The sequence below is a fragment of the Petaurus breviceps genome, unplaced genomic scaffold (assembly GCF_028583685.1).
Source record: "Petaurus breviceps papuanus isolate PSGF00001 unplaced genomic scaffold, PetGlider_PUasm1.0 126, whole genome shotgun sequence".
Taxonomy (NCBI): domain Eukaryota; kingdom Metazoa; phylum Chordata; class Mammalia; order Diprotodontia; family Petauridae; genus Petaurus; species Petaurus breviceps.
The window spans coordinates 7441691-7467605 of record NW_027185655.1 but is presented as its reverse complement, the minus strand read 5'-3'; the positions used below and the strand labels follow the sequence as shown (position 1 = coordinate 7467605).

Below are 25915 nucleotides of genomic sequence, written 5' to 3'. Positions count from 1 at the left end.
TTGGTCAGGTCTCACAGTCCGACATTTAATAGGGATGAGTATAAAGTCTTACAGTTAGATTAAAAAATGAACTGCACAAATACAAGGAGACAGAAAGTGGCAGACTTCTATGACTCCATCATAGAAGAACCAGAACAGAGGACATTTTAAAAACGATAACCGTGAGACATAGAAGCTTGGCTTTATCTGAGAAAGAGGAAAGGCAACAGGTTGTTTTGCTGGATATTAATATACGTAGACCATCAGCCCCCAAGGTGGGACCTAGGGGGAGAACAGATGCATGAGTCACTCCCGGTGGCCTCCTGCTGGCTGCTTCCTTTGTGCGTCAGTGGGATGTCAGTGGATGTCATGCTTGGTGTCTTGATGGTGCTGTTATCTGTCATGATTCCCCCCTCAAAGGGCATATTAGGCAGGTTGTTTGGATGTAGACTGGGGACGAATTGACTGTCTCATAGTAAATACCCTACTGTTACCGGAGATAGACATTTATTCCAAGTATAGTAAGTATATCAGTGGGATATACATTGACTGAATGGTACTAATAACTGCTTCTCAGGAAACAGCACTTTAGGATGTTAGGAAAGAAATCAGTTTTGTCAGAAAGTGAAATTACCAATAATTGGTCTTGTCGAGAATATGAGCGGCTTCATACGGCCCATTGGGATGACTAACTGTAAGAATGAATCTCAAATATTCCCTCTAGGAAATGTGAGTGTAGAGATTGTCAGCATGAAACCCCTTCTGGGTCACGTGCCTCTAGATCCACAACGAGGTAGCCGTTGTGATAGTGGACAAACTTATTTGAATAAAAGCCTGACTCATCTTTTACATTATCTCCTGTAAATATAATCCAAAGAAGAAATGCCTATCGACTTTTGAAACAGGTGTGTGTTTTATGAACACTAGCCACACTCATAAACAATCTGAGAAACAGGTAATCAGTATAGCATATTGGGATCCAGATATCTTGGGAAGTATAAGGCTCCCCACAGTGAGGATCTTCAAGTGAAGGCTGGATGAATACTTGTTCTCTTATTGAGCCCAGGTGTCAAGCAGCCCACTGAACTAGATTAGATTAATTAGACTAATTAAATTAGATGTAATTGGGAAATGTTTAACAAAGTAAAAATATAACATAAGTAACATTACATTTTAAATCTAAGTCAATAGGAGATAATTTTCCTATCCTTTTCTAATATTTCTCTGTGGTTTCTTATGTTTGGCTTCATAGTTTAAAATACTAATTAGAAGGGTGAAAAGTATACAGCGATTTTGCTTTTGACTATAAACTTCAGTATTCACTCAGCACACAGGTTCTTCATATGTATCAGGCATCATGCTAGGCACTTGGGATACAAAAACAAAAAGGAAAGAGCTCCTCCCATCAAGGACCTTGTGTTTTATTGGTGTGGAAAAGCAGAAAGATAAACACAAAACAGGTATGAGGGAATTTTGAAGAGGGGAAGACAAGCATCTGTGAAGGTTCAGAGCAGACCTTTGTAGGTGGTGGTGTTGAAGCGAGTCTAGGAAACAGATGACATGGCAGTGGGCATTAGGGCAAAGACCTGGAGGCAGGAGTTCAGCTGTCACCTGGGAACAAGTAATCTAGCTGGGCTGGCATTCGATTTGTGAAGGAGGGAGATGTGCAGGTTGGCTGGAGCTAGATTTAGTTTTAGATGTCAAACGAGTTTATATTTTCTACCAGAGGCAAGAAGGATCCAGCCAAGGTTTCTGAGCAGGAGTGACATGCTCAAGCCTGGGCTTTAGGAATGTCACTTTGGGATGGGTTTGGAGAGTGAGGCAGACGCTGGAGCCTGGGACTAAGAGGCTGTTTGTGATAGTAATGGCAATTAAAGATTCCCCTGTATTGGCTTGGTTTTCAAATTGATTGTGTTAAAACCCAGAGCTTGTTAATCCCACCTGTGGGATGGACTTTTTGATGTGAAAAGAAAGTCTTGAACTGGGAGGAGCTGGTGACGTAGATTTGGAGAGACAAGAGAGAGGCGGAAGATCTTTTTGGAAGCAGCACCTCGTGGAGAGAGAGACTAAGAGAATTGCTGGTGGCCGCTTTGAATTGCCCTGGACTTTTGAGACCTGCCCCCTGGGCTGCCAAGGACTGGGGAGACATGGCTGTTTTGCTGGTACTTTGTCTGTCTGTTTTGGTGTTCTTTTGCCAGATTTGTCCACTGGTGAAAGGCGGTCCTTTTGTTGAAGAAGTTCTGGAACCTGGCTGTTCACTAAGAAGCCCTGAGACTGTCCTGCAGACAGAGTGAATACTGTCCACTGGTGAAGGACAGTGCTGTTGTTGCAGGGGTCTGGGAGCCTTTCTGTTGGTTCAGAAGCCCTGAAGAAGGATTTTCTTGTTGTATGTTTACAGAAATCCTGGGAGAGGGCTTTGCTAATGTGTTCAGGGGTTCTAGGACTGTTCTACAGACAGAGGATAAATTCATGAAGGGACTGACAATGTATCTTGTGGCTTTGCTAAGCCTTGTCTCCCCAGGAACTAAGATTGCTGAGAACTTGCCTCGTGTCAAGATGAAGAAAAGACCTCCATTTGGGTATTAAGTGCTGTGCTTAAACTTGATATAACTCTGGGGTAGATTCAATTGTGATCCAGGGGTGGGGAACTTTTGACCTTATGTTTGGAAACTAATCTCCATTTGAGAAGAGGGGCTTTGTGGTGGACTTAATTAAGGTATAGCCTAGGGGTGGAGAAGTATTTAGAACAGGGACTTTGTAATTGATTGAATGATTGGAAGGTCCTGGGGTGGGGTAGTCCTTGGAGATTATTTAATCACACTTAGTAAATGCTGTATTTGGAATGATGTTTTGATCTTCTCTGTTCTTGGTTTGTCACTGAATAAAATGGAGAGCACCTATGCTGGTATTCTGAACCTTGGGAAGTTGCCTTTCTTTTGGCATTACATTACACTGTTGCAGTGTTCGAGGCCAGAGGTTGTGGCTGTGTAAGGAGAGGACAGACAGGGAGGATACTGTGAGATGTCATCAAGCAGGCCTCCCAGCTGGGACCGTATGTGAGGAGTGATGCTGTGCTGTGTTTGTAGACCTTGGTGACTGGAAGGATGGAGGTGCCCTCAGTAGAAGTCAGGAATTTGGGAGCAGTGGGAAAGAGGATGAGTTTTGTTTGGGACATGTTAATATTTACAGGATATTCAAATCCTGCCTTGGTGCTATGGTACCTTTTTTAGCCTTATCTCACATTACTCCTTTCCACACAGTTGCACTGCTCTGTGGCTTGGACATGTGCCGAGCCCTTAGCAAACACCTTCTTTTTCCTTCCCTGACCCCCCTCTTCAGCATCTCCCTGCTTACCGGCTTCTTCTTTGCTGCCTGCAAACACATCCAGATCTCCCTAGCTCTTCAAAAACCCTCACTTGACTCTAGCACTTCAGTAATTCTCTCTCCTTTCTCACTTTCTTAAATGAAAAAACTGTCTATACTTGTTGACTCCTCTTCCTCTCCTTCATTCAGTTTTCACCCCCTTGCATTCTGGCTCTCTCCAAAATCACCAATGACCTTTTAATTTCCTGATCCATTGGCAATTAAAATTGGATTCTTCCTAAGCCTTCTTGGTCCCTCTGCAACATTTTCCAAAAACCTCGTTGAGTTTTTGTGTTGCTGCTCACCATGTCTTTCCTCCATTGAAAAAGGTTCCCCCTTGCCTCTAGGTTATAATACACACTCCTGTTTGACATTTAAACCCCTTCACAAGCTGGCTCCAGCTACTTTTCTATACTTACAAACCTGCCTCTTCATGCACTCTGTGTTCTGGCCAGACTGCCCTTCCTGCTGTGCCCTCGGGAGGACATTCCAAATCTCATTGCCCTAACTTTGTATGGGCCATTGCCCAGGCCTTTAGTAGCCTTATCTCCAGCTCTTAGAATTCCTAACTTCCTTCAGAACTCAGCTTAAATGCCACCTCTTATATAAGGTCTTTCCTTACCTCTCCAGCTGCTAAAGCTTCCTTATGTTGGGTCTCCTAGTGGATGGAAACTCCTTGATCACAAAGACTTGACAATTTTGCCTTTGTATACTCAGCACTTAGCACAATCATTCATTTGTGTTGAAGGAGCCTACAGACTATTGGGCATATACATTAGGTGATTAATAAGTGATTGTAATAAATACCTGGAGTGCCTGCATTGAAATCACAGATCCATTGGAGCATTGTCTACTATACCTTCTTGAGCTCTGTGTTTGATCTGAACTTTGCTTAAGGTCCTAGCAGAGTTTTCTGGATGCAACTTGTGCTCAGATCACATCCAGAATGCTTTGTTCTGTTTTGGAGGCCTGCCAGGGTTCTGACCTGGGCCACCTTTTCTCTCTGCAGTATCCTGGTGAGCTCTTCACTTATCTCTGTGCCCATGACTTCCAGATCTGTCTGGCCAGTCCAGATTTCTCCTGAGCTCCTGCATCACCTGTGGCTGTTCGGTGAACACTAAAAGCTCACCAAATCCTAGACTGGCCTTCCCTCTCTAACCCAGCCTTCTTCAGCACTTCTTGGGAGGCTGCCACCATCTTTACCTCATCATGCTCAGACTCTGGCCATTCTTGTTGATGCCTCTCTCTCTAATTCTTCTCTATTTAATCAGTGGCCAGGTGTTTTCAATTCTAGTTCCACACCATAAGAAGTAGTTCTCCCTTTCTCCACCACTTTAATTCAGACCTTGTCTTAGTCTCTCCCCTTGGCTGTCGCAGTAGCCTTTTCTTCTTACCTCTCCCTTCCCAGTCTGTCCTCCACTTAGCTGGTCAAATCATCTGCCTACTGCACAAGCTTGCCTTTGTCACTTTCCTGTTCTCAGGAACCTTCGGTGTCTCCCTGTAAGAGAAAATACAAATGTGTTGACTTGCCATATAAAGTCACAATCTTACTCCAGCTTTCCTTTTCAGGCTTATTGCATATTATTTCCATACATGAATTTTAGCAATTAAGTTTCCTTGATGTTCTTCTAGTTCTGCATTCCGTCTTTATGCCATTTCATTCCCTTAACCTTATGTAATTTCATGCTTTCTTCAAGACATGTACTACTTCCTATGAGAACTTTTCCTGACTCTTCTTGCATCTTCAGATAATAATAATGTATATATTTATCTGTTTCCATATTGTATCTTCCCTGCCCCCCTAGTAGAATATGGATTGTTTAAACGAGAGGGGAGACTTTTAGTTTTGTCTTTGTCTTGTACTTAGTAGGAAGTTAATAAAATGCCTGTTGATTGTTGACAAGCTTGAGTGTGTTGAGAGAAAACAACCAAGATGGTGAGAAGACTGAAAACCTTGCCATCTGATGATTGGTTGATGTTCCTTGAAAAAAAGACTTAGGAGAGTCTTGATATCTCTGTCTTTCAGTTAATGATGAGGTTTTGTTTCCATTAGAGGTTGGACTTGGGTATGTGACCATAGATAGAACAGAACTAGGAACAAAGTTAGGGGCAGCCAGGTGGTGCAGTGAAAGTCAGGAAGACTCCTCTTCCTGAGTTCAAATGTGGCCTCAGACACGTTCTAGCAGTGTGACCCTGGACAAGTCACTTAACCTCTGATAGCCAGACAAAATGAATCTACTAGAGAAGGAAATGGCAAACCACTCCAGTATTTTTGCCAAGAAACTCCAAATGGGGTCACAAAGGGTCGGACAACTGAAAAACAGCTGGAACAAAGTTAAGAGAGAGGTACATCAGCCGAGCATGAGGAAAACTTCCTAATGATTAGAGCTGCCATGGAATGGGATGAGACAGTGATTCCATCCAATTAAAGGCATTCCAGGGGAGGTTGGAATAACTACTTGGGAATGTTGTAGAATAGATTCCTGTTAGGTATAGACTGGACACAATAACTCCTGAGACCCTTTGTACTCCTAGATAATATGGTTATGTTAAATCTAGGACTTCTTTAATTCCACTATTCTTTCTTTTTTTATTTTCAATTTGAAATTCTCCCTCCCTTCCTCTGGAGAAGGCTGGAAAAATAAAGCCATTACAGAAGTGTATAATTATGCAAAACAAATTCCCATTAGCCATGTCCAAAAAGAAAGAAGGAAAAACATGCTTTAATCTGCCCTCTGAGACCATCACTCCACTCTCTGGAAGTGGATAGCATAGGATGTTTCATCATTAGCCCTTTGAAATTGTGGCAGGTCTTTGCACTGTGCTTTCTGCTACAGTTATTGTTTCTTTGTTATTCTGTATTGTCTCTATGTCCCTACCAAACCAGAAAAATGGAACTTTGTCTTTAAAACAAAAAAACTGCAGAAAATTGAAATAGATACTGATTACACTTTTAACCATTCAGAACTGAAATATGCCAGTGCTCTCAGAAAACAGAACAGCAAGTGGACAGTTTTTGAGCATCAGTGCCCCGTTTAGGTAAGCTGATCATGTCTGTGCTTCCAGAGCAGAATTGTTAATTCAGTTATGGCTACATGCCTACAAAAAGTTTTTAGAATTCTGTGAGAAAAAGTATGGTAAAGTATCTTGCTGTTTTGTGGAAAAGATGGAGAGAGGTGGGGTAGACAAGTACAAGTCAGAAGAGGAAGGCATACTGAGAGTTTAGGGAGAAAGAGAGCCAGGAATTGGAGTGAGCCCTATCCCCAGTGTGAGCTCGAGGCACCATGTGGCAGTAGGGCCAGAAAGTTAATGTGCTCGTGAGCTGCATGAGGAGAGGGACAATTTCTGGGCAGAAGGAGGTCAGATCGCAGCCTGAGTCCAGGTCTCGGTGTCTTATTTTAGGAAGAACTTTGATAAGCTAGGGAGCTTCTAGCCACAGGCAAATTTAGACTTAGTTGGCAGGAAAAAATTTCTAACAGTGGAATTACCTGGCCATGATCTGGCCTTTTCCCCTCTTCCTCTGCCTTTCAATAACAGACCCCACTCTAGACGGAAGATGGAGAAAAACACTCCACCGTGATCAGATCCATTATGTATTTATGTTACACTGCTTCTAGACTAGCCTACTGTAGCTCCCTTACTAACTTGCTCTCCCACTCTCCACAGGGGCTCTTCCATACCTTTTCATCCCTCCTCAGAACTCCTGTGGCATCCCCTCCCTCCTACTCTGTCAGTTAGAAACTTTGCCTTATATTCCTACAGAAAAAAATGGCAACCATTCGCCATGAGCTGCTCATGTCCTTTCACGCAGATGCCTTCTGCCAGTATCTCCTTTACCCCATCTCACTTGAACATGTGGCCTGATTCCTTACCAAAGCAGCCCTGCACAAGTGATCCCATTCCGTCCTGTCTGCTCCAGCAGATCTCCCCCTTTGTCATCCCCACTCTTTCTGACTCCTTCCCCACTATCGAAAGATGCCCATGTCTTCCCCATTCTCAGAAAACCTTCACTTGATCTGTCTGTCCCCATTGTCCTCCCGTATCTCTTCTGCCGCTTGTTGCTAAACTCTTCAGAAAGGCTGCCAACAACAGGTGCTTTGTCTCCTCGCTTCTTATCCCCTTGCGGTTTATCTTCCAGCCTCCTCATTCCGCTGAAACTGCTCTTTCCAGAGTTACTGATGCTCTCTTAGTGACCAGACCCAGTGGCCTTTTCTCAGCCCTCACTCTCCTTGACCTCTGCAGCCTCTGACACTTGCTTGCCTCCTTCTCCTGGATACTCTCTTCTCCCTGGGCTGTTGGGACACCCCTCTCTCCTGGTTCTCTTCCCACTTATCAGACCACTCCTTCTCAGTCTCCTTTGCTGGATCTTCTTCCAACTCCTTCCCACTAACTGTGGCAGTCCCATAGGGCTCTGGCCTGGGCCCTCTTCTCTGGCCTCCTTGTTTCCCATGGATTTAATCTTTGTGCTGCTGATTCTGAGATCTGCCTCTCCTGCCCCAGCTTCTCCTCTGATCTCCGGACTTGCATGTCCATCTGCCTTTCCAGTCGACATCTTGATCTCAGTATATCCAGATTGAACTCACTGTCTCTCCCTTCAGCCTCCCACTCCAGACTTTCCTATAGTAAACAATTTCCTTGATATCGATGGATATCACCATCGTCCCCCTCCCTCACTCTCACTGCCTCTCATGCCCCCCACATTGCCAAGGTCTGTCGATTTCACCTGTGCCACTTCTCTTCTCTGATGCTGCCTCCCACCCTAGAGCCAGCCCTCATTTGCTCCCATGATGGCTGTTGCAGTAGCTGCTGCTGGCTCTGCTTTCATCAGATCTCTTTCCTAAAGCTCAGGTCTGAACAGGTCACCCTCCTACTTAAATGCTAGTTGTTCCTTATCACCACCCAGATCACCAACAAAATCCTCTGTTTAGTGTTCAAAACCCCTCATAAGCTGGCTGCTTCCTCTCTCTCCAGTTTTCTTATATTTTGCTCTCTACCATGTATTTTTTTTTTTTAAAGCAGTTGGGGTTAAGTAACTTGCCCAAGGTTACCCGGCCAGTTCTTTTGTGTGGGTGTTAAGTATCTGAGGCCGGAACCGATCCCTGGTTCTCCCAACTCCCCTGGTTCTCCCAACTCCAAGCTCTTACCCACTGCACCACCTAACTGCCCTTCTACCATGTATTCTTGCATTGAATGATACTGGCCTCCTGGCTGTTCCACAAACCAGATCCTCTTCTCTGTTGGCTCTTGGCATTCTCACCAGCTGCCCCTCATGCCTTGAATGCTCTCTGTCCTAACCTCCTTTTCTGGCTCCCCTGGCTTACTTCTAAGACCCAGCTAAAATCTCAGATTCTCCAGGAAGCCTTTCCCAGCCCCTCTTAATTCTAGTGCCTTACCCCTCTTAATTATTTCCTACTTGTCCTGTATGTTGCTTGTTTGTACATATTTGATTATTTTCTCCTCCACTAGATTATGAGCTCCTTGAGAGCAAGAACTGCCTTTTTCTTTTACTTTATCTCCCCAGCGCTTAGCATAGTGCCTGGTACTTAGAAGGTGCTTAATAAATGCTTCTTGACTGACTCAGCACCCTGTAGAGGTGGCTCCTCTCCTAGGAGGTCTTCAGGCAGACACCTGACAAGCATCTTATATTATCTGGTGTTTTAGGAGTTAAACTAGATTGCTGCTGAGGTCCCTTCTAGCTATTGGATTCTGGGACTCAAAAGTCCAGGATTCACCAAGTCAGCAAACATTTAAGTAAGTGCCTAATGTTCACCAAGCACTGTGTTCAGTACAGGAATGTACTAAAGGAGTTTACAGTTTACACTCTATTTGAAGGATACAGCAGGTACTCAAGCAAGCAAAAACAGAGGAATTTTCAGTTACTGATAACTGCAGGGATCCAGAAAGGCCTGTGTAGGAAATGGTACTGGGGCAGGACTTAAGTGAACTTCAGGATTTTCTCAGGTCAGGGTAAAGAGTCAGTTCATTCCAGACACGAGGGACCAAATTAAAAAAGAATTTTTCTCGGTTGTTATTTTGAACCTGGTAGAGGTAATGAATATGAGGTTTTCCATATTCAAAGAAAAGAAAAATAGGATTGCATGTGTAACTACAATTCTCTAGTCTGTATGACTTTTTTTCCCCATAAAGCATATAATAAATTCAGCCAGTTACTTTCAAAACTATTCTTCTCTGTTTCCCTCTTAAACCTCTTTATTTTCTCTTCTGAACATTTTTTTTGAGGGCTTTCTTGATACTCTAATTATATATTTTTTTGGGTGGTGATGGAGAAGGAATTTGGAATCCAATTGTTTAGTCTTCATTTAAGATTGAATCCTATAGATCCTTTATTGATTAAAATTATTATTTCATTAGGGTCAATAAAGGATGTTTTTCTGCTTTTCTGTATTCTTTTATGAGACTTTTATAAATACAACAGTCAGTTTTTGTGATGGTTCTAAATGTAGTCGAGATTTCCATATTCTCCTTTTGATTGTGTTTAGTACTCTAGAGAGCTACCATGACTGTGACTCTTGAAAGTTATACCAGCAGACTTCAAATTCTGGCAGATTTTCCTAAGCTTTAAAGATTTCAATGTGACCTCTGTGACAAACTTTTGAGGATCATCATAGCCAAAATTCAGAGAGGCTTACTGTTGAAAGGTTGGTCCCTAGGCGATGAATTTGTCTTAGTCACAGCAGTTCATGGAGAGGGTTTATAATCTTCATCAGTGGAGTGAGTGAAATCACAGATCCTTGTTAGTAATGAAGTAAACAGTGACTATGGATTCAGTTGGGTGTGAAGTGAGGATGCTATCCCATATTTGTTGGGTAATAAAGACTTATGTGTATTTTCACTGTCTTTACCTCTGTTTCAGAGTTTGTTTATTTTTTAGCTATAATCTGTTGAGAAAGCACCTAGAAAACTCAGAGATAAATATCTGAAGAAGATAAAATGTAGTTTAAATTAGATTAAATACAACCACATTTATGTTCAGAAGTAATGAAAGTATATAGAATAAATATGTTCTGTGATACAGGATCATAGGACATCACCTAATCCTGTGGTGTCATACTTACACAGAAACTGAGCCCTGCCTGGCTGCATAATGATTTAGAAACTGCAAATTAACATTACCTTTGTTGTATCATATTTTATTTATTTTGTTACACATTTCCCAATTACATTTTAATCTGGCTGGCCACATCAGGAGGGTAGTTGGCTGTCTGGGAGTTTGGCACCTGCCTGTTTTTAATAGATGAGGAAACTGGCACCCAGAGAAGTGAAAGTCATGGCCAAGGTCATGCTGGTAGTAAATAGCATAGCTGGGTTCCTGGACAAGTCCTCTAGATATAAAAATCTACTGTTCTTTCCACCTTATCACACTGCCTTAAGGTCAGTTAATTAAGGCCATGTAAATAGAAAGTAAGTCCACTGAACATCTGTTACAGTCATTTTAATTTTGTCTTGTTAGGTATCGGCAGATATTGGAAAAAGCCATTCAGTTGCCTGGGGCAGAACAGCTTGAGGCTTTAAAAGCCTTTGTGGAAGCAAGTAAGTGGAACTGAAATTTAATACTTAGTTTCCTGTTTCTTGTATTGAGCTTTGAAAATATGAACATTTTTATGGTGAAGCTGATCATTGTCAATATTGGTCCCCCATGTGTTTGTTTTTTTTAATGTATCATATAGAGATTTTTAAACTACATATGCCATGTGATTTCTTTTGAGACAGATGTCCTGAAACTTAAGGAAAGATTGTAATCCTTAATTTAGTGGTATATTTATAGTAGTTAATTTAAATAAGTTATTTTTTGAATTATGTCATTTCTTATCAAATATGCTTAATTTACTTCAGGTGACATTCAGATTTTAAACATTTAATTTGTGATGAAATTTACCCTATAGTTTATAATTCAATTCAGTAATCATTTAAGCATCTCCTGTCTCTAGAGGCAGCTAGAGAAACTGGAAGCAGGGCCTGCCCTCAGGGAGGGTTCTTCCCCCTGGGAGGTGAGGCACACACCCTTACTAGTGAACATCTGAATTGGGGGAAGGAGAGAGGAAGTTTTGGAACGTTTAGCACCTGAGCTGAGCCTCCAGGGGATTCATGAATAAATGAAAAGCTGTTTACTAAGCACTTACTCTCTGCCAACCTATGTACTGGGTACAAAATGTCAGTTCCTGCCCTCAAGGACCTTAAGTTCTGGTGGTGACCAGGGAGAGCTGTTTTGGTTTTTTAAGTTATGAGGAGGGTCAGTGGGGCCATGGGAGGAGGATTTTAATACATACCTTTCCAGGATCAGTGATAGAGCTGAATTAATAATCATAGTAGTAGCATCATCACAACCCTGGGAGGTGGATGTGATTATTATCTCCCATTTTACAGATGAGGAAACTGAGGTAGAACCACCTTAAGTGGCTTGCCCAAGGTCACATAGCTAGTAAGCATCTGAGGCCAGAATCTGCACTCTGGCCACTGTGCTTCCTCAATTTGATTTGAATAGCCTTCTAAGACTGGCCTGGGGGTGAGGCTGGTGCTGGCAAGGTGGCAGTCACTTGGTGGGAAGAGAAGTGGAGTGAGTCTGGTCTCAGTATTGGCAGCTGTTGAGGTAGCCTGGAAAGGAAGGAGTTTGAAGAATAGGGGAGATGAAGGAGCTCATAGGAGAAGATGGCAGTTTTCTTAGTCATGTGGACCTCACGACCTTCACGACCAAGGACTTCTGGAACACTTACTGTGGGCCTCATGCTCAAGAGTGTCAGCAGCCAAGTCGAAGGGTTTGTTGTAAATCAGTGGCCGAGGTGAAGTGGGATAACGTGGATTGGTGGCATACCCCTTGGTGGGGTTTCCTGACTTTTTCTAGGAGTATTCTAAAGCTTGGGAGTCAAGGCTAGAAAAGGAGTGACTGAGGGCTAGGTTTAGGGTTAGGGTTAGGCATGAGTGGCAGACACAGTTTTAAGTGGCATTTATTGAAAGAACTTCAGCTGCTGCTGTTTATTCCATATTAAGCCAGGGCCAGATGTGCCTAGAGGTGGGATGTGTGAAGACCTTTATTCCTCTAAGGAAGAAGCCAGGGACTGAGGCTGATGGTAGGGTGGGGAGGAGCCCTGGGGGAGCAGTGTTAGTGACCAGGGGGTGGGCTTCTGGGCAGGGGCAGAACTACTATGGGCCAAGCTGTTGCTGGGTCTTGGGTTGAGGAGGGAGCTCTGGCCTCAGCCCTTAAAGCTGAGGGGCTGCTTGGGGGCAGTCTTGCAGGCCATCTAGCCCCAGTAGCAGAAGGGCCCTTATAGGACAAGGTGCCCTCTTCTGTCCCTTGAAAAGCCTAGGGCCCCTCCCATATTCCAGATTTTTTCAAAAGGACGATTAATCATCCCCAAATTCAAATGGGGAAAAATACCAGAGAGCACTTGGGTACCTTAGTTTATTTCTGTCCTTTTTCATGGAGTTTGTCTTTAGTCAGATGGAAAATGGAGAGACATTGGTGCAGAATTGAAGGTCATGCTTGGGGCTTGGGTTATTCATGGATGAAAGCCAGAAATGGGTTCCTGCAAGTACCTCCCCAGACCTAGGGGCTTCTCGGAAGTCTTTTCTGAGAGAAGCAAGGCAAGGCCGGACCCACCCCCCTTCTCCATCCTGAATCACCAGGCCCTGCTCTCCAATCCCCATCTGTTTCAGTTTTCTTGGGGTGGGGTGGGAAGCTTGGAGTACCTGGGAGCACAGAGAGCTCTCCTTGGTGCTCAGCTGCTTGGTCTGAGTTTTTTGACATCCCAGGTGACTGCTTCAGAAGAGCTAGTCCCCCCTGGTCCTCCAAAGATGGCCAGAGAGCAGCAATGTAGCAGAGAAAACAAAGCTGGATTTTAGTCTCTGCAGTGACACTCACTGGGGGTCTCTCTTTCCCTCTCTGTAAAGTGAGGGGGTTGAACAAAGGCTGCCTTCCAGGCCTGACAGTCTGTCTGTCTACCAGATTTGGGTTCATCTCACCTCTGCTTCAATTTCCCTAGTGTGTCTGTGACCTTAGACAAGTCTTTCCTCCTTTTTGGGCCCTCTTTTTCTCTTCTGTAAAATCAAGGAGTTGAGCTAGATGACCCTTAAGATTGCTTCTGTCTCTGATACCTTGAAGGTTGGTTTTTGGGGGGGGGATCAGGGAAGGGGGGTGACTTCAAATCCTTTCCATCCCCTCCCTTAAAGCATCTACTCCTTGGCTTCTTAAGTGCAAAGTGTGAAGAAGAAGGTGATGATTCTGTAGAAATCCTTGCCAGGGTCAGTTTCAGTATGAAGCTTCCTCATGTCTCTCTTCCACTGGGGTGGGAGACTGGATAGTTCTTGCCCTGACCTTGTGGTGTCTGGGGTCTCTAGCTCCCCCCCCCCCCCAAAGGAATGTCTATTTTCCCCATTCCTTTCCAAAGTAAGGGAGCCTGGCATGCTGTTTGCTTTTCACGGCAGCCTTGGTATTGACTCCAGTGGTTCCGATAATCCATTACAATCAGTGTTATCACAACTAACGAACAAAATACACATTATCGGCTTTTTGCTTTAAAAATAGGATCTTCAATCCTGTTTTTAAAAGCAGTTTGTTTATAGCATAGAAATGAATAGACTTCAGCAGTGCTTGATTAGTTCCATTGTGTAACCATTTCTGTTAAATTTTGCTTATTTAATTGGACTTATAACTATTATGCCATTGTGTTTATGAACTTTTAAAAATGAGTGTAGCCTAGTAGGGGAAAGAAAGCATGATTCTAAGCTATGAAACTGAAAGTTCTCTTTGAGTATTTTTTTTTTGCCTTTTTTTTTTGGAGGGCAGTTGGGGTTAAGTGACTTGCCCAAGGTTACATGGCTAGTTTTTGTGTCAAATGTTTGAGGCTGAATTTGAACTCAAGTCCTCCTGACTCCAGGGCCAGTGCTCTATTCACTGTGCCACCTAGCCAACCCCCTCTTTGAGTATTTTTTAAAAAATCAGATGTTTGGTTATTTTTGTTGTGTACAGATGATGTTTTTTCATATATTTTGGCATCAGGATCAAAAATCTTTAATGGTTTTGTCAAATAAGTCAACTCAGTTCAGCAAACATAAGGGGTCCCCTGTGTGAGAATTAAGCAGATGAAAAATATGTCTTGTAAAATAGTTGAAAAGTATGTAAATTACTCATATTTCTTTGTCTCATGTTTTCAAACCAAGTGGTAAATGAGAATGTCAGTCTAGTGATCTCTCGGCAGTTGCTGACTGATTTCTGCACACACCTACCTAATCTGCCTGACAGCACGGCCAAAGAAATCTATCATTTCACCTTGGAAAAGATCCAGCCCAGAGTCATTTCATTTGAAGAGCAGGTAAAGAGCAAGGAACCAGAGCCTAGTTATTACGTCTAGAGCAGTGATTCCAAACTGTGGTTATCTATAAGTTTTTAAAGGGCTTTGTAAGGGGTGTCATGAAATTTTGAAAAATAAAGTACATGTTAAAGAGATGTCAGACTATCAAATGATAGGATGCTACAGCTCCAGAAGGTCTGGGGATCACAAATGAATTTCCAAGTACTTAACACTGTTCTTAAAATGCTGTTAAAAATGATCGGTAATGCAAAGCAGTTGTGCTCAGTTTAAAACTAAGGAATTACACCTTTCATGGAAAAAGTTGGCACCTGTGGCCATGAAACATCACAGATTTGGGTGCTCTTGTCCGCTGTCTGTATCTTTTAATCTTTGTTACAAAGGAGCACTCACTGAGTAGGGAAGTAATATATTTGGAATGAATTTTTTTTTTTTAAGCAGTCGGGGTTAAGTAACTTGCTCAAGGTTACACGGCCAGGTGTTTCTGGGTGGGTGCTAAGTATCTGAGCCCGGGATTCAATCCCAGGTCATCCCGACACTGGGGCCGGTGCTCTTACTAGCTGTGCTACCTGGCCGCCCCATGAATATGTTTTTTTTTTTAAAAGGTCGTAATAAAACAGAATTAGTAACAATGCTAATCAGGATTTTTAATGTATTGTCATTTCTCTTTTAAAAAAATGTTAATACATATGTATTGCATCACCTAATTCTATATATTAGATTAGTTGGAGGTTTAGGTTTTACTTTTTCTTAAATGTAACTCTTACTCAAAAAATCTTAAATGTAAATCTTACTGAAAAAATATATGATAACTTAACTACTTGAAGACTTTAGGTCACCATCCTCGAACTTTTTTACCCTGGATAAGTTAAAGTGACTTGATGCATCATTTGAAATGGAATCAAATTGACAGTTGTTGTCTTTGTTTTTGTTTCTTTAAATAAGGTGGCTTCCATAAGGCAGCATCTTGCGTCAATATATGAGAAAGAAGAAGACTGGAGAAATGCAGCACAAGTGTTGGTGGGAATTCCCCTGGAGACAGGACAAAAGTACAGTCGATATAGTGGAAGATGCTTTTTTCCTTTACATGTTCTACTAGTGCTTAAGTGCTAATGGGTCCTGCCTGTTTCAAATGAACTATTCGTTTTTTATTTTACTTGAAAAATTCTGAACTTAAACACAGACAAATAAGACAAGGGTCCTCTCTGTAAAGCAGAATAGAAAAGTAGGATTGATGATGTGAGCAGCCATGAATTTACGGCGTGGACACCTCTGCTGCTTCCTCCCGTCAGGCCCGTCTCAGATCTGAGATGTCCTGCATGTCCGTATATGCTGTTGACCTTTCTTCTGTGCGTTTTAAAAACCACTTAAAGGACCCTTTTGTGTATTTTTTTTCCGTTTTGCTGACCCTGTCACTATCCTCAGTTTGCCCTAACAAACAATTTGAATGAAAAAAAAAAAACCCAACAAAACCTTTGTAAAAGAAATGCCCACATTGGCTACATGTGTTGTGTAGCTAGCTCGCTTTCTTGCTGGGTATTTGACACTCTGACTTCACCTGTCTTTCAGAGAGTAGTTAGCATGTATAAGCATCTATCTCCTGCAGCTGTGGTTGGTTATTGCATTGATTAGAGTTCTTCCTAATTCTGTCTTTGTTGGTAATGGTAAAGGAGTCTCTGCTGCCCTCTTTCTCACCATCACAAAATTACATTTATGTGGACAACTATTCATGTGAACGAACAACTATTACTTTAAATCTAGTCTTTTTTCCTATTGTTACTCATTTTAAAAAATTTAGTCTCAGCCTGTTACTTGATTGGCGATTTATTTATTTATTTTTTACTGGTGAGAAAACTCCCTCAATAAATGTAGACTAGCATGTTCTCTACAGTTGTCTGGGGAGAAGTGAGGGGTTCATTGATTTGCCTGGAGTCACACAGCCCATATGTGTGGAAAGTGAAAATTAAGCTCAGGTCTTCTGGCTTCCAGGACAGCTACATCATACTTCCTCACAGAGATTTATAGGGTTATTAGATCACATATTTGGCTTTTCCTTTGAATATTGAAACGGTAAAGGCCATACTTCTGAGCTTTCCAAGGCCAGACCGACTCATCTTGTCTTCATGATGCATGTGGATTTTACTGCATGTCAAGGAAGCTGCTGTAGTCAAGCTAGGAAAGTCACAGAGTTGGCTGCTCTCTGTAGTACCCTGACCAGGCCTTCTGGTTAGGGGATAACTGGGGACTTGAGAGTTCACTTTGCTTTTCTCATGGTACAAGATTAAAGTCAGACATAGCTATAGATGTTATGGCTGATTTTTGTCACTTCCTGTTTTAATTTTTTACTTTATCTGCAAGTCTTCGATATATGAAATACTTCAGCTTGAAAACATATCTTTAAAAAATAACTGATCGTTTTTTATATCCTTGTCATTTTCCAGCACCTCCTCCCCCCATAGAGACCTCTGTTATAGCAAAGAAGGATGGGTGAGCTAAGCAGATGTAGGGATGGTGTTGGACAGCATGCACCTCTCTCTGCAGAGTAGGGCAGGTCCGTCTCTTCACCAGTCAGTCAGTGCAGTGAGCTGGGTTGTTTGTTTTTATACTCTTTTCCTTTGCATGGCTGTAGTCATTTTGTAGATTGTTCTTTTAGGGATGCTTACCTCACTCTGCATCCGGTTCATTCGGACCTTTCCAGATTTCTCTGAATCCTTTAGAGTCATCTTTTCTTTCGATACAGTCACTTTTTGTGATCCATTACATTAGGGTGTGATGATTCTTTAGTTATTTCCACAATCAGTAGACATTTGCTTTGTTTCCAATTTCTTACTTTTCCACAGAAAGTGCTCCTAGAAAAATTTTGGCATATTTGGAGCCTTTCTCTCTGTCACACCAAATCGCTATAAGGACAGTTGAAAGGTATTTATTCTGTTACACGATCAAATTCACTTTCTGTTTCATCTGGCAGGTTTGCTAGTTCAGCTGTGTCAGATTTCAAAGTAATTCTCTTCTCATCTTTTGCCACTTGACTATAGGCTCTGTGCATATAAATGTCATTTTGTGATGGTGACTTCCCTAGCATTAGCATTTAGTAACATATAATGCAGCTCAATGGTGATACTGCTGAGAAGCAGCTAATTGAAAGACCTTTCTGATAGATGACAGCTTCTGTTCATACGTGACTTTTGATCTTGTCCTTAAAAGCACATTTGCTTTTAAGGACTCATTTGCTTTTAAGGACTCGCATTATGTGACTCGCATTATTTAGTCCTTCAGTAGTTGTGAAAAACAAGGCTTCCCCACTGTTTTTGCCTTTGTTTCTCCTGACAAAATCCCCTTTAGATTATTATTATTTTTATTTTTATTTAAAAATCATTTCTCTTGCTTTTTCTTATGGCACAGATAGTTTAAGCTCTCACTTAAGTCATTAGGGAATGGCATATTGGAAGTTTGATTTAGCTGCATTTTTTTCTTGATAGCAGTGGAGTTACTGGCCTTGTTTGGGAAAACAGACAGGTGGTTTTTTCCCTCTGTGTCTGCCACAGGAGGGCGGCAGCTTTTGGAGTATTTAGATAAAGGAAGAACATAAAATGCAAGTGAGGCTTGTGATGGAAGGTGAGGCCCAAATGATCTCCTTTTGCTGAGCTCAGTAACACTTGATGTGTAATGACAAGATGCATCAGATGACTCAAGGGCCTTCTAAGACACCTTCAAGAAGCTAGCATTCCTCGTCAGAGACAGGACATTGCTTTGTAAAGTTGACGTTCTGTGCCTTTTATTTCTTAATTGCAGGCAGTACAATGTGGATTACAAATTGGAGACCTACCTAAAAATTGCCCGGCTCTACCTGGAGGATGACGACCCGGTCCAGGCAGAGGCTTACATCAACCGAGCCTCCTTGCTTCAGAATGAGTCCACCAATGAGCAGCTGCAGATCCACTACAAGGTGATCCCCCTTGGGCACACACTGCTCCCCTTTTTCTCCTTAAACAGCTCATAATGGAAACATTTGAATAATTATTTAATGGAATCGGGTTCGAGAGTAGAAGGAAAGGTTCTGTGTAAGTACAGTGGAAGAGTTTAAATTATAAATCAGAGAGCACCTAGAAGAAAGGAGCCATTAAAACAAAGAACTAGCAGTTTGTTTTTTAAGGCTTATCCCCATCAGTTTGTTGGACTTGTACTTTAAATTTTATTTTAAAAAGATTTCTCTGTTAGGGGTGGCTAGGTGGCAGCAGTGAATAGAACACTGGCCTGGAATCAAGAGGACTTGAGTTCAAATGTGGCCTCAGACACTTAATACTTATTAGCCGTGTGACCTTGGGCGAGTCACTTAACCTCAACTGCCCTCCTTCCCCCCTCAAAAAAAAGCAAAAAAAGATTTCTGTGTTAACCATGGCAATGAAGGATGGAGAAAACTTTCCAAACAGAAAATACCGTTCCAGCTCTTTTCAAATTCAGTGTCTTTTGTTATATGGATATGGTCTTAATTTACTAAATTTACCGCTTTGGAAAAGTTAGATAGGAATCAGCAAACTTCAGGTCTCAGTAAAAAAGCTACAGGTTGATGCTGGGATTTGTTTTTGTTTTGGAGGATTTGTTTGCTAATGTATAAATTGTAATTGTTAATATCTTTTTCAGTCTTGTCAGAGTTCCAGCTAAAGTGAAAAGGTGAAGAGATATGTAAAGTGCAGTTAAAAATATATGAGAACAGCATGCAGAAATCAAAGAATGTAGTGAGAGAAGTTCTTAGTCCAAAAGAGATTTTTGCAAATGATCTCCACCAGAGGACCCCAAGAGGGCAGGCCGATGCACAGGCATCTTGGGGGATTCTCAAGTTTTGGAGCTGGGGAGGGAAGCCTGCAGAAGGAAGTCCAGTTACCTGCCTCAGAAAGTCAAGGAGCAGTAGTGCAGGGGCTTTTCCCCTTTCTTTTCTTCCTTCCTTCCCTCTCTCTCTCCATTCTTCCCTTCCTCCCTCCATCTCTCTCTCCATCCCTCTTTTCCTCCGTCTGTCCTTTCTCCCTTCTCTTCTTTCCTTCTTCCCTCCTGCAGCATCAGGTACACAGTACTGTTTCAGGCAAAGCATGGATGACAGTGGGATGCATTTTAAAGAAGATTCCTGTTTAATTATTAGTTGGACTAGAGCAGGTTTTCTTTCTCCAGCATCTGGGGTCTTGGTATTTGCGATGTTTTGATAAATGGATTTCAGTGGAGCTGGTTGCCTTTGGAGTTCTTTTGTATTTCGTTTTACATACGATAAGATGTTCTTCTAAGAAGGGAGATAATGACTTGTGCTCAGGGCGCCACAGTACACAGCAGTCACAGACCTCTGACCAGATGGATGTGGAAGGAGGTCCATTGTCCTTTGATTTTTAATTCCTAATTTCTATTTCTGCTAATTTAGACCTGCTCTCGCTGCTGCAGGTGTGCTATGCCCGTGTTCTTGATTACAGAAGAAAGTTCATTGAAGCCGCCCAGAGATATAACGAGCTCTCCTACAAGACGATAGTTCATGAGAGTGAGAGGCTGGAGGCCCTGAAGCATGCTCTGCACTGCACCATCTTGGCATCGGCAGGTAACGCGGTGCTCCCTCAGAATCCGCCCATCAGAGGATGTCCCTTTAACGACTTCCCACTTGTGTAGGGCGGACTAGTCTCCGTACCTGTGCTTGGTATCTGGGGGAGATCAGAGCTAAGTGTTTTAACAAGCAGAAGGGAGGACAGTGTTCTGAATAATTGCTGTTTTCTTTAATATACTATTTCTAAATGTACACATATGTTAACTTTTACCCACATTCCTCACTGGTACTTGAGCCCGTGCCTGGCCGTACTACAGAGAGCTCTGAAGGAGGAAGCAGAAGCTGACTTTAAGGCCCCAGATCCACCTCTTACTAGCTGGATCGAGTCACTTACTGTCTCTTGGATTCACATCCTTCATCTGTAAAATAGTGTGATTCCTGTATCCTTCACAAGGTTATTGTGAAGATTAAGTAAGATCATCTCTGTTCAAGTACTTCATGAATTTTAAAAGGTAATAAAGTGACATGAAATTTGAGTACCAAAAAAAGGCAGAGAAAGCCCAGAGAAAAACTGAGTCCGCCTCGTTTTGGTGGTGAAATTGTGGTTATTGCTCTGCTTTGAAGCATTTGTTTTCCCTGCAAGGCTTAGTTCTAGGCCTTCCGTTCCTGTGTCCCATGCAATAAATAACAGAGTTAATGTATGTTTTTAGAAGGCTATTTAAACCAACCTATGTAATATAATCACTTCAGTTCAGGAAAATAAGAAAGTAGTTGATATGCATAGGTTTTAGTAACCCTAAACATGACTTTTTGAAATAATTCTGAAATCTGTTAATCTTGGTCTGTGTTTGCTTAAGAAATGACATTAAAGATATTTGGGCTAGGGGGGCGGCTAGGTGGCACCGCGAGTAAAGCGCCGGCCCCGGAGTTGGGAGGACCCGAGTTCCGTTCCGGCCTCAGACACTTAACACATACACACACAAACTAGCCGTGTAACCTTGGGCAAGTTACTTAACCCCAGTTGCCCTCTAAAAGGCAAAAAAAAAAAACCATTTGGGCTAGACACTTAATGTAAAGCCAGCAGTCTGATTTTTAGGAAACCTATTACCAAATTCCACATAGTTCGTTACTGCTTAAAGGCATAAACATTGAGTTTTCTGCTAGAGAAATGTGATGATGGCTCTTGTTTCTCTAGGACAACAACGCTCTCGAATGCTAGCCACTCTTTTTAAGGATGAAAGGTGTCAGCAGCTTGCAGCCTATGGGATCCTAGAGAAAATGTATCTAGACAGGATTATCAGAGGAAATCAGCTTCAAGAATTTGCTGCGATGTTGATGCCTCACCAGAAAGCAACTACAGCTGACGGTATAGATAGATTTTATGAATGGTAGTAAGCTTCATAAATATCCTGATCCTGTGAACCTTTACTATTTCTGGCCTGGTAGATACTCAGTAATATTAATTACAGACTAGCTCGTACCGTGGAAAGTGTTGCATGTCTTCAGATGCAAAGTTAATTCTATTAGGGAAAATTACTGCAGGCCAGTAGAGTTTTTGATGCCATTTGCAAGAGAAGTACCTGCTTTCCCATGCTTCACAGTACTTAGTAAACATTCTAATTATCCTCAAACATCGTGTATGAGCACAAATATCATTTGTCTTGTTTTATATGGAGAAAAATGAGGTGGGCTGTTATCATTTGAGCACTACCACATGGTGAGGCGGGGGCGAAGGCCAGAATGAAATCCATTGCCCCAATTTCCAGTTATTTCCTAGCATTACAGCGTTTCTGCTGTTTTATTTTAGTCCTTACTGTGTGGGGGAATTGAATAGTTAGAGGAAGATATTGAAAAGTTTTCTTGACTCTGTAATTCCCTTGGACAGTCCAGTCCCCTGTGTAATGGAAATGAGTTTCCCCTCTTGACCAGAGGTCTCTAAGCAAATCCCTGCTGACCATTTGGCAGGGATGTTGTAGAAGCACTTCTAGTCGGTTCTGATCTGGGCCATCTTGCCTTGGAGCTCTTGCCAAGCTCTGTGACAGTGACTAGTCATGATGAAAATAGCTGGATATCTGGAAAAAGAATGCAATAAGTTTGACCCAGTATTGCTTAGTTCTACATTAACCAAATTCGTTTGCATTTTTACTAATATTTATTTGAAATGTAGGCTGTGTAATTATTCCAGCATCTTGGACAGAACTGTCATTGAATGCAATTTGTTGTCTGCATGCAAGTTATATGATAATATTACATTTGAAGACAGATTGTAAAATCAAAACCTTACTAATCAGTAAATGCCTACAGTAGTATTTCTAGCCCAAGTTGTATTTTTTTTCATTACACTTCTAAAGGTAAACGGTAATTTTTTTTAAAAGTCACCATTTACTCTTACCTTGAAAAATTTTCAATCATTTTTTCCACTTTTAAAATGTAACAAGGTATACCTTGGTTTTAATAAAACTCTAAAAGCTGAATTAATAATAAATGTCCATAAGCATTTTTTTTTTTCAAAACTAGTTCCACTTGATTGAATTCAGGACTTATATTTCACCAAAGCCAGTTTGTGTTGACTCAGCTCAAACTGACCTTTTTTGTGTGGTTGGAAGGTCAGCATAAATTCTGGTATAGGTATTATGTGCAAAGAAATTCATGTAAGTTTGGAATGCAGAGCAAAACTGGTGGAGAACTCATCCTTGTCTGTTTAAATTTCTGTAAGGTTCCAGCATCTTGGACAGAGCTGTCATTGAACACAATTTGTTGTCTGCAAGCAAGTTATATAATAATATTACGTTTGAAGAGCTTGGAGCTCTATTAGAGATTCCTGCAGCTAAGGTACTTTGTTATCTTTGATTCTAAATAATTGTAATAAAGTTTCAGAGGACAGAATGTTAGAATTAACTTGTGGGTCGTTCAGCATTTTCTAAGTACCAGATGCTGGGAAATTTACAAAGATGAATAAACTAGCCAGTGTCCTCAGGACGCTCAGAAATCAGTGGGCAGATACATATGAATGTGGATGAATAAATAGATGGTAAATGGCAGAATATGTTTGGTATCTCAAGAGGTACCAACAAAGGCTGTGGCAGTGCAAAGACAGGGAAGGTCAGGACGTGCTTCCTGGAAGAGGCGGTGCTTGGTTTGACTTTGAAGGATGGACAGCTACAACAGATGCTTGTGGGTAGGTTGGAGGAGGTGAAGGGAACCTGTGAGCAAAGGCAGAAAGGCGGGGCCCGTCCACAGAGCAGGCAGGTTGGTTTAGCTAGAGCCTGGGATGAAAGGGGAACGAGACTGGAACGATTAGACCTTCCTCCCCCTTGACGCCTCGTGATCTTCTCACGTTTGTTCCCAGAAGTCTGGCGTGAGCATCCCCGTGCAGTGACTGCACCCTGCCCTCCTCCATCACTCCTCTTAAAGCTGTTGTTTGTACTTGCTGGGATGCATTGTCCTACTGCATGCTTCCCTGGGACATTTTCCTTGTCCAGCCTATTCTCAGGAGTGTCTCTCCATGAGACAGTGAGGTGGCACAGTGAACAGAGTTGAGCCTACAGTCAGGAAGACCCCTCAACTGTAAACTGAGGGTAGTAGTGCTTATAAACATCAGAAGGGATCCTTGTAGGTTCCATAGACATGATCGTTTCCTTCCTTCTCATCTAAATCCCAGGAAGAGCTGCATCATCTTCCCTAAGTCACCTGTTACCCTGTGGCTATTTTGACAATGTGGGGATTTAGTGAAACTCCAGTTGTTATGTTTTGCACACCCCTTTAAAGTGCACAGACTCCCTTCTCTTAGCTTCCTTTTCAGTTTAGGAAAATAAGGACCAGAGTAGAGACTACTTAGTGCTTTAAAAAACATCCTGTGAACCCTGTTTTAAGTGTATAGTTTTCTTTTTTCAGATTTCTGGGTTATAGATTTGAAAGTCTTGAATTACACCTAGTGAAAAGAAAAGTTACTCTTCATTCAGTATTGAATTTGATTTCCCTGGGATTCCATATGATGTGCGGGGCCTGCCTGCCTCAGAGCTTGTAGGTTGTCCTTGCTCAGAGTCTCCGCGCAGAGAGTGGGCAGCGGGCGATGCCGCGCTCTTTGTCCTGGCGCAGCAGGACCACGGTGCTTCTCTGAGCTTGAGCCTGTGATTCTGCCATTGCTGTTTTTCAGGCAGAAAAGATAGCATCTCAGATGATTACAGAAGGCCGTATGAATGGATTTATCGATCAGATTGATGGAATAGTTCATTTTGAAAGTAAGAAGAATTTATCATTTTATTGTCATTGTTGTTAAAATGCAATTCAGTAGCTTGTTAGTTTGAGTGGATGTGTGAAAAGAGAATGTCTTTCCCCAGTAGGTGGCAGTAACTTTATCCATAACAAGACTGTTACACTGTGGCATCGTGCCTGTCTAATAAGTGACACTAATAATTATTGTAATTTTCTAAGAATAGTAATGATCCGTGTGCTTTTTTGCTGCTGTGACACATTTTTATCCCCTTCCTAATGATTAATTAGTAATTAGAGTGATTAACTTACTCTTTTACGATGAGAGGAGGTCTGACCCTGGCCCTGTAGTCTTGGTTTGACCCAGAGGCAGCTTCGTGTAATGGAGAGAGCGAGCCGGCCTGAAGTCAGGAGGATCTGGGTGCATGTTCTGCCTGCCACTCCTCCTGGCTGAGTCACAAAGCAGGGGCCAGTGTCCATGGATCGGGGGAGTGTCCAGAAGGCCCTTAGACCAGTGCTGTCAGACTCAAAGAGAAATGGATCCTTGTGGGCACAGTCCCTTAGAAAACCGCAATTTAGTATTACCTAGGTTGCTTTGTGTTTTTATTTAATTTGTTAAAACATTTCCCAGTTACATTATCATCTGGTTCCTGTACTCCTCTGATCAGTGAGTCCTATACCTGTCTTAAACCAGCGAAGTCCCAGAGTCTTGTCCCCATCCCTGTCCTAGGTAGAAGTGCTACAGATTAAGGGAGCTTTTCTTTTTTTTCTCTTTTCCTTTAGCCCGTGAGGCTTTGCCAACATGGGACAAACAGATTCAATCGCTTTGTTTCCAAGTGAATAACCTTTTGGAGAAGATAAGTCAGACAGCTCCGGAATGGACAGCGCAGGCCATGGAGGCCCAGATGGCTCAGTGACACAACGCTAATTTGGCGGCTTCTGTGGTGTCTCCTTTACTTCCAGCTCCAGAGAATCTGTATTCTGACCCTCCACATTTCATTGTCCTCTTACAGCAGAATCTATTTAGAGAAGCATTATTTAAGAGGAGATGGTATGAATGAACACTTTAGAATGACTAGATCCTTAGCCCCCGTTTGGTGGGTGTCTGTCCTTCAGATTCATTCAGTTGTTGTGAAGGCGTTTGTTTAAATCCATGGAGTGAAATCTGTGACTAAAAGGGTTTGTTCTAGTCCTTTACCTCGTGGTATGTTGTGTGTGTGCTTTATTCCTCTCAGATGTTCCAATAAAGAGGGGAATGAGCCAAATGAAAACGGTTTTCTGTTTTTTATTTATTAAATATTTTTTCCTTTTCAGTTTTTTATAGTTATATAAAAGTACTTTTTCTACAGCTTCACATCTGTTCCTAATAGTTTTTTTTAATCAAAAATTAAGCCATATTGCTACATGCTCTTTATTTACATGAATAGATATTTATTATGTAAAAAAAAAACCTTATTGCTACATTTGAGATTTGGGGAGTCAGTGTATCATTATTAGAGCTATATTTTAAAATAAGAAC

General features: G+C 42.0%; 1 protein-coding gene across 2 annotated transcripts in view; it reads left to right on the top strand.

Annotated features, from left to right (window-relative positions):
• COPS4 (COP9 signalosome subunit 4) overlaps positions 1 to 25667 on the top strand; it is a 314835-nt gene extending 289168 nt beyond the window's left edge. Inside the window, exons 3-11 of one of the 2 annotated variants that reach the window (XM_069092427.1) lie at positions 10814 to 10893; positions 14518 to 14669; positions 15612 to 15715; positions 18459 to 18612; positions 20091 to 20241; positions 21380 to 21550; positions 22901 to 23016; positions 24341 to 24425; positions 25180 to 25667. In XM_069092427.1, the coding sequence (XP_068948528.1) occupies positions 10814 to 10893; positions 14518 to 14669; positions 15612 to 15715; positions 18459 to 18612; positions 20091 to 20241; positions 21380 to 21550; positions 22901 to 23016; positions 24341 to 24425; positions 25180 to 25313 (1147 nt within the window). In that variant the 3' untranslated portion in view covers positions 25314 to 25667. The remainder of the gene's footprint in view (positions 1 to 10813; positions 10894 to 14517; positions 14670 to 15611; positions 15716 to 18458; positions 18613 to 20090; positions 20242 to 21379; positions 21551 to 22900; positions 23017 to 24340; positions 24426 to 25179) is intronic. The other variant, XM_069092436.1, reaches the window with a different exon arrangement.
• The last annotated feature ends 248 nt before the right edge of the window (positions 25668 to 25915 follow it).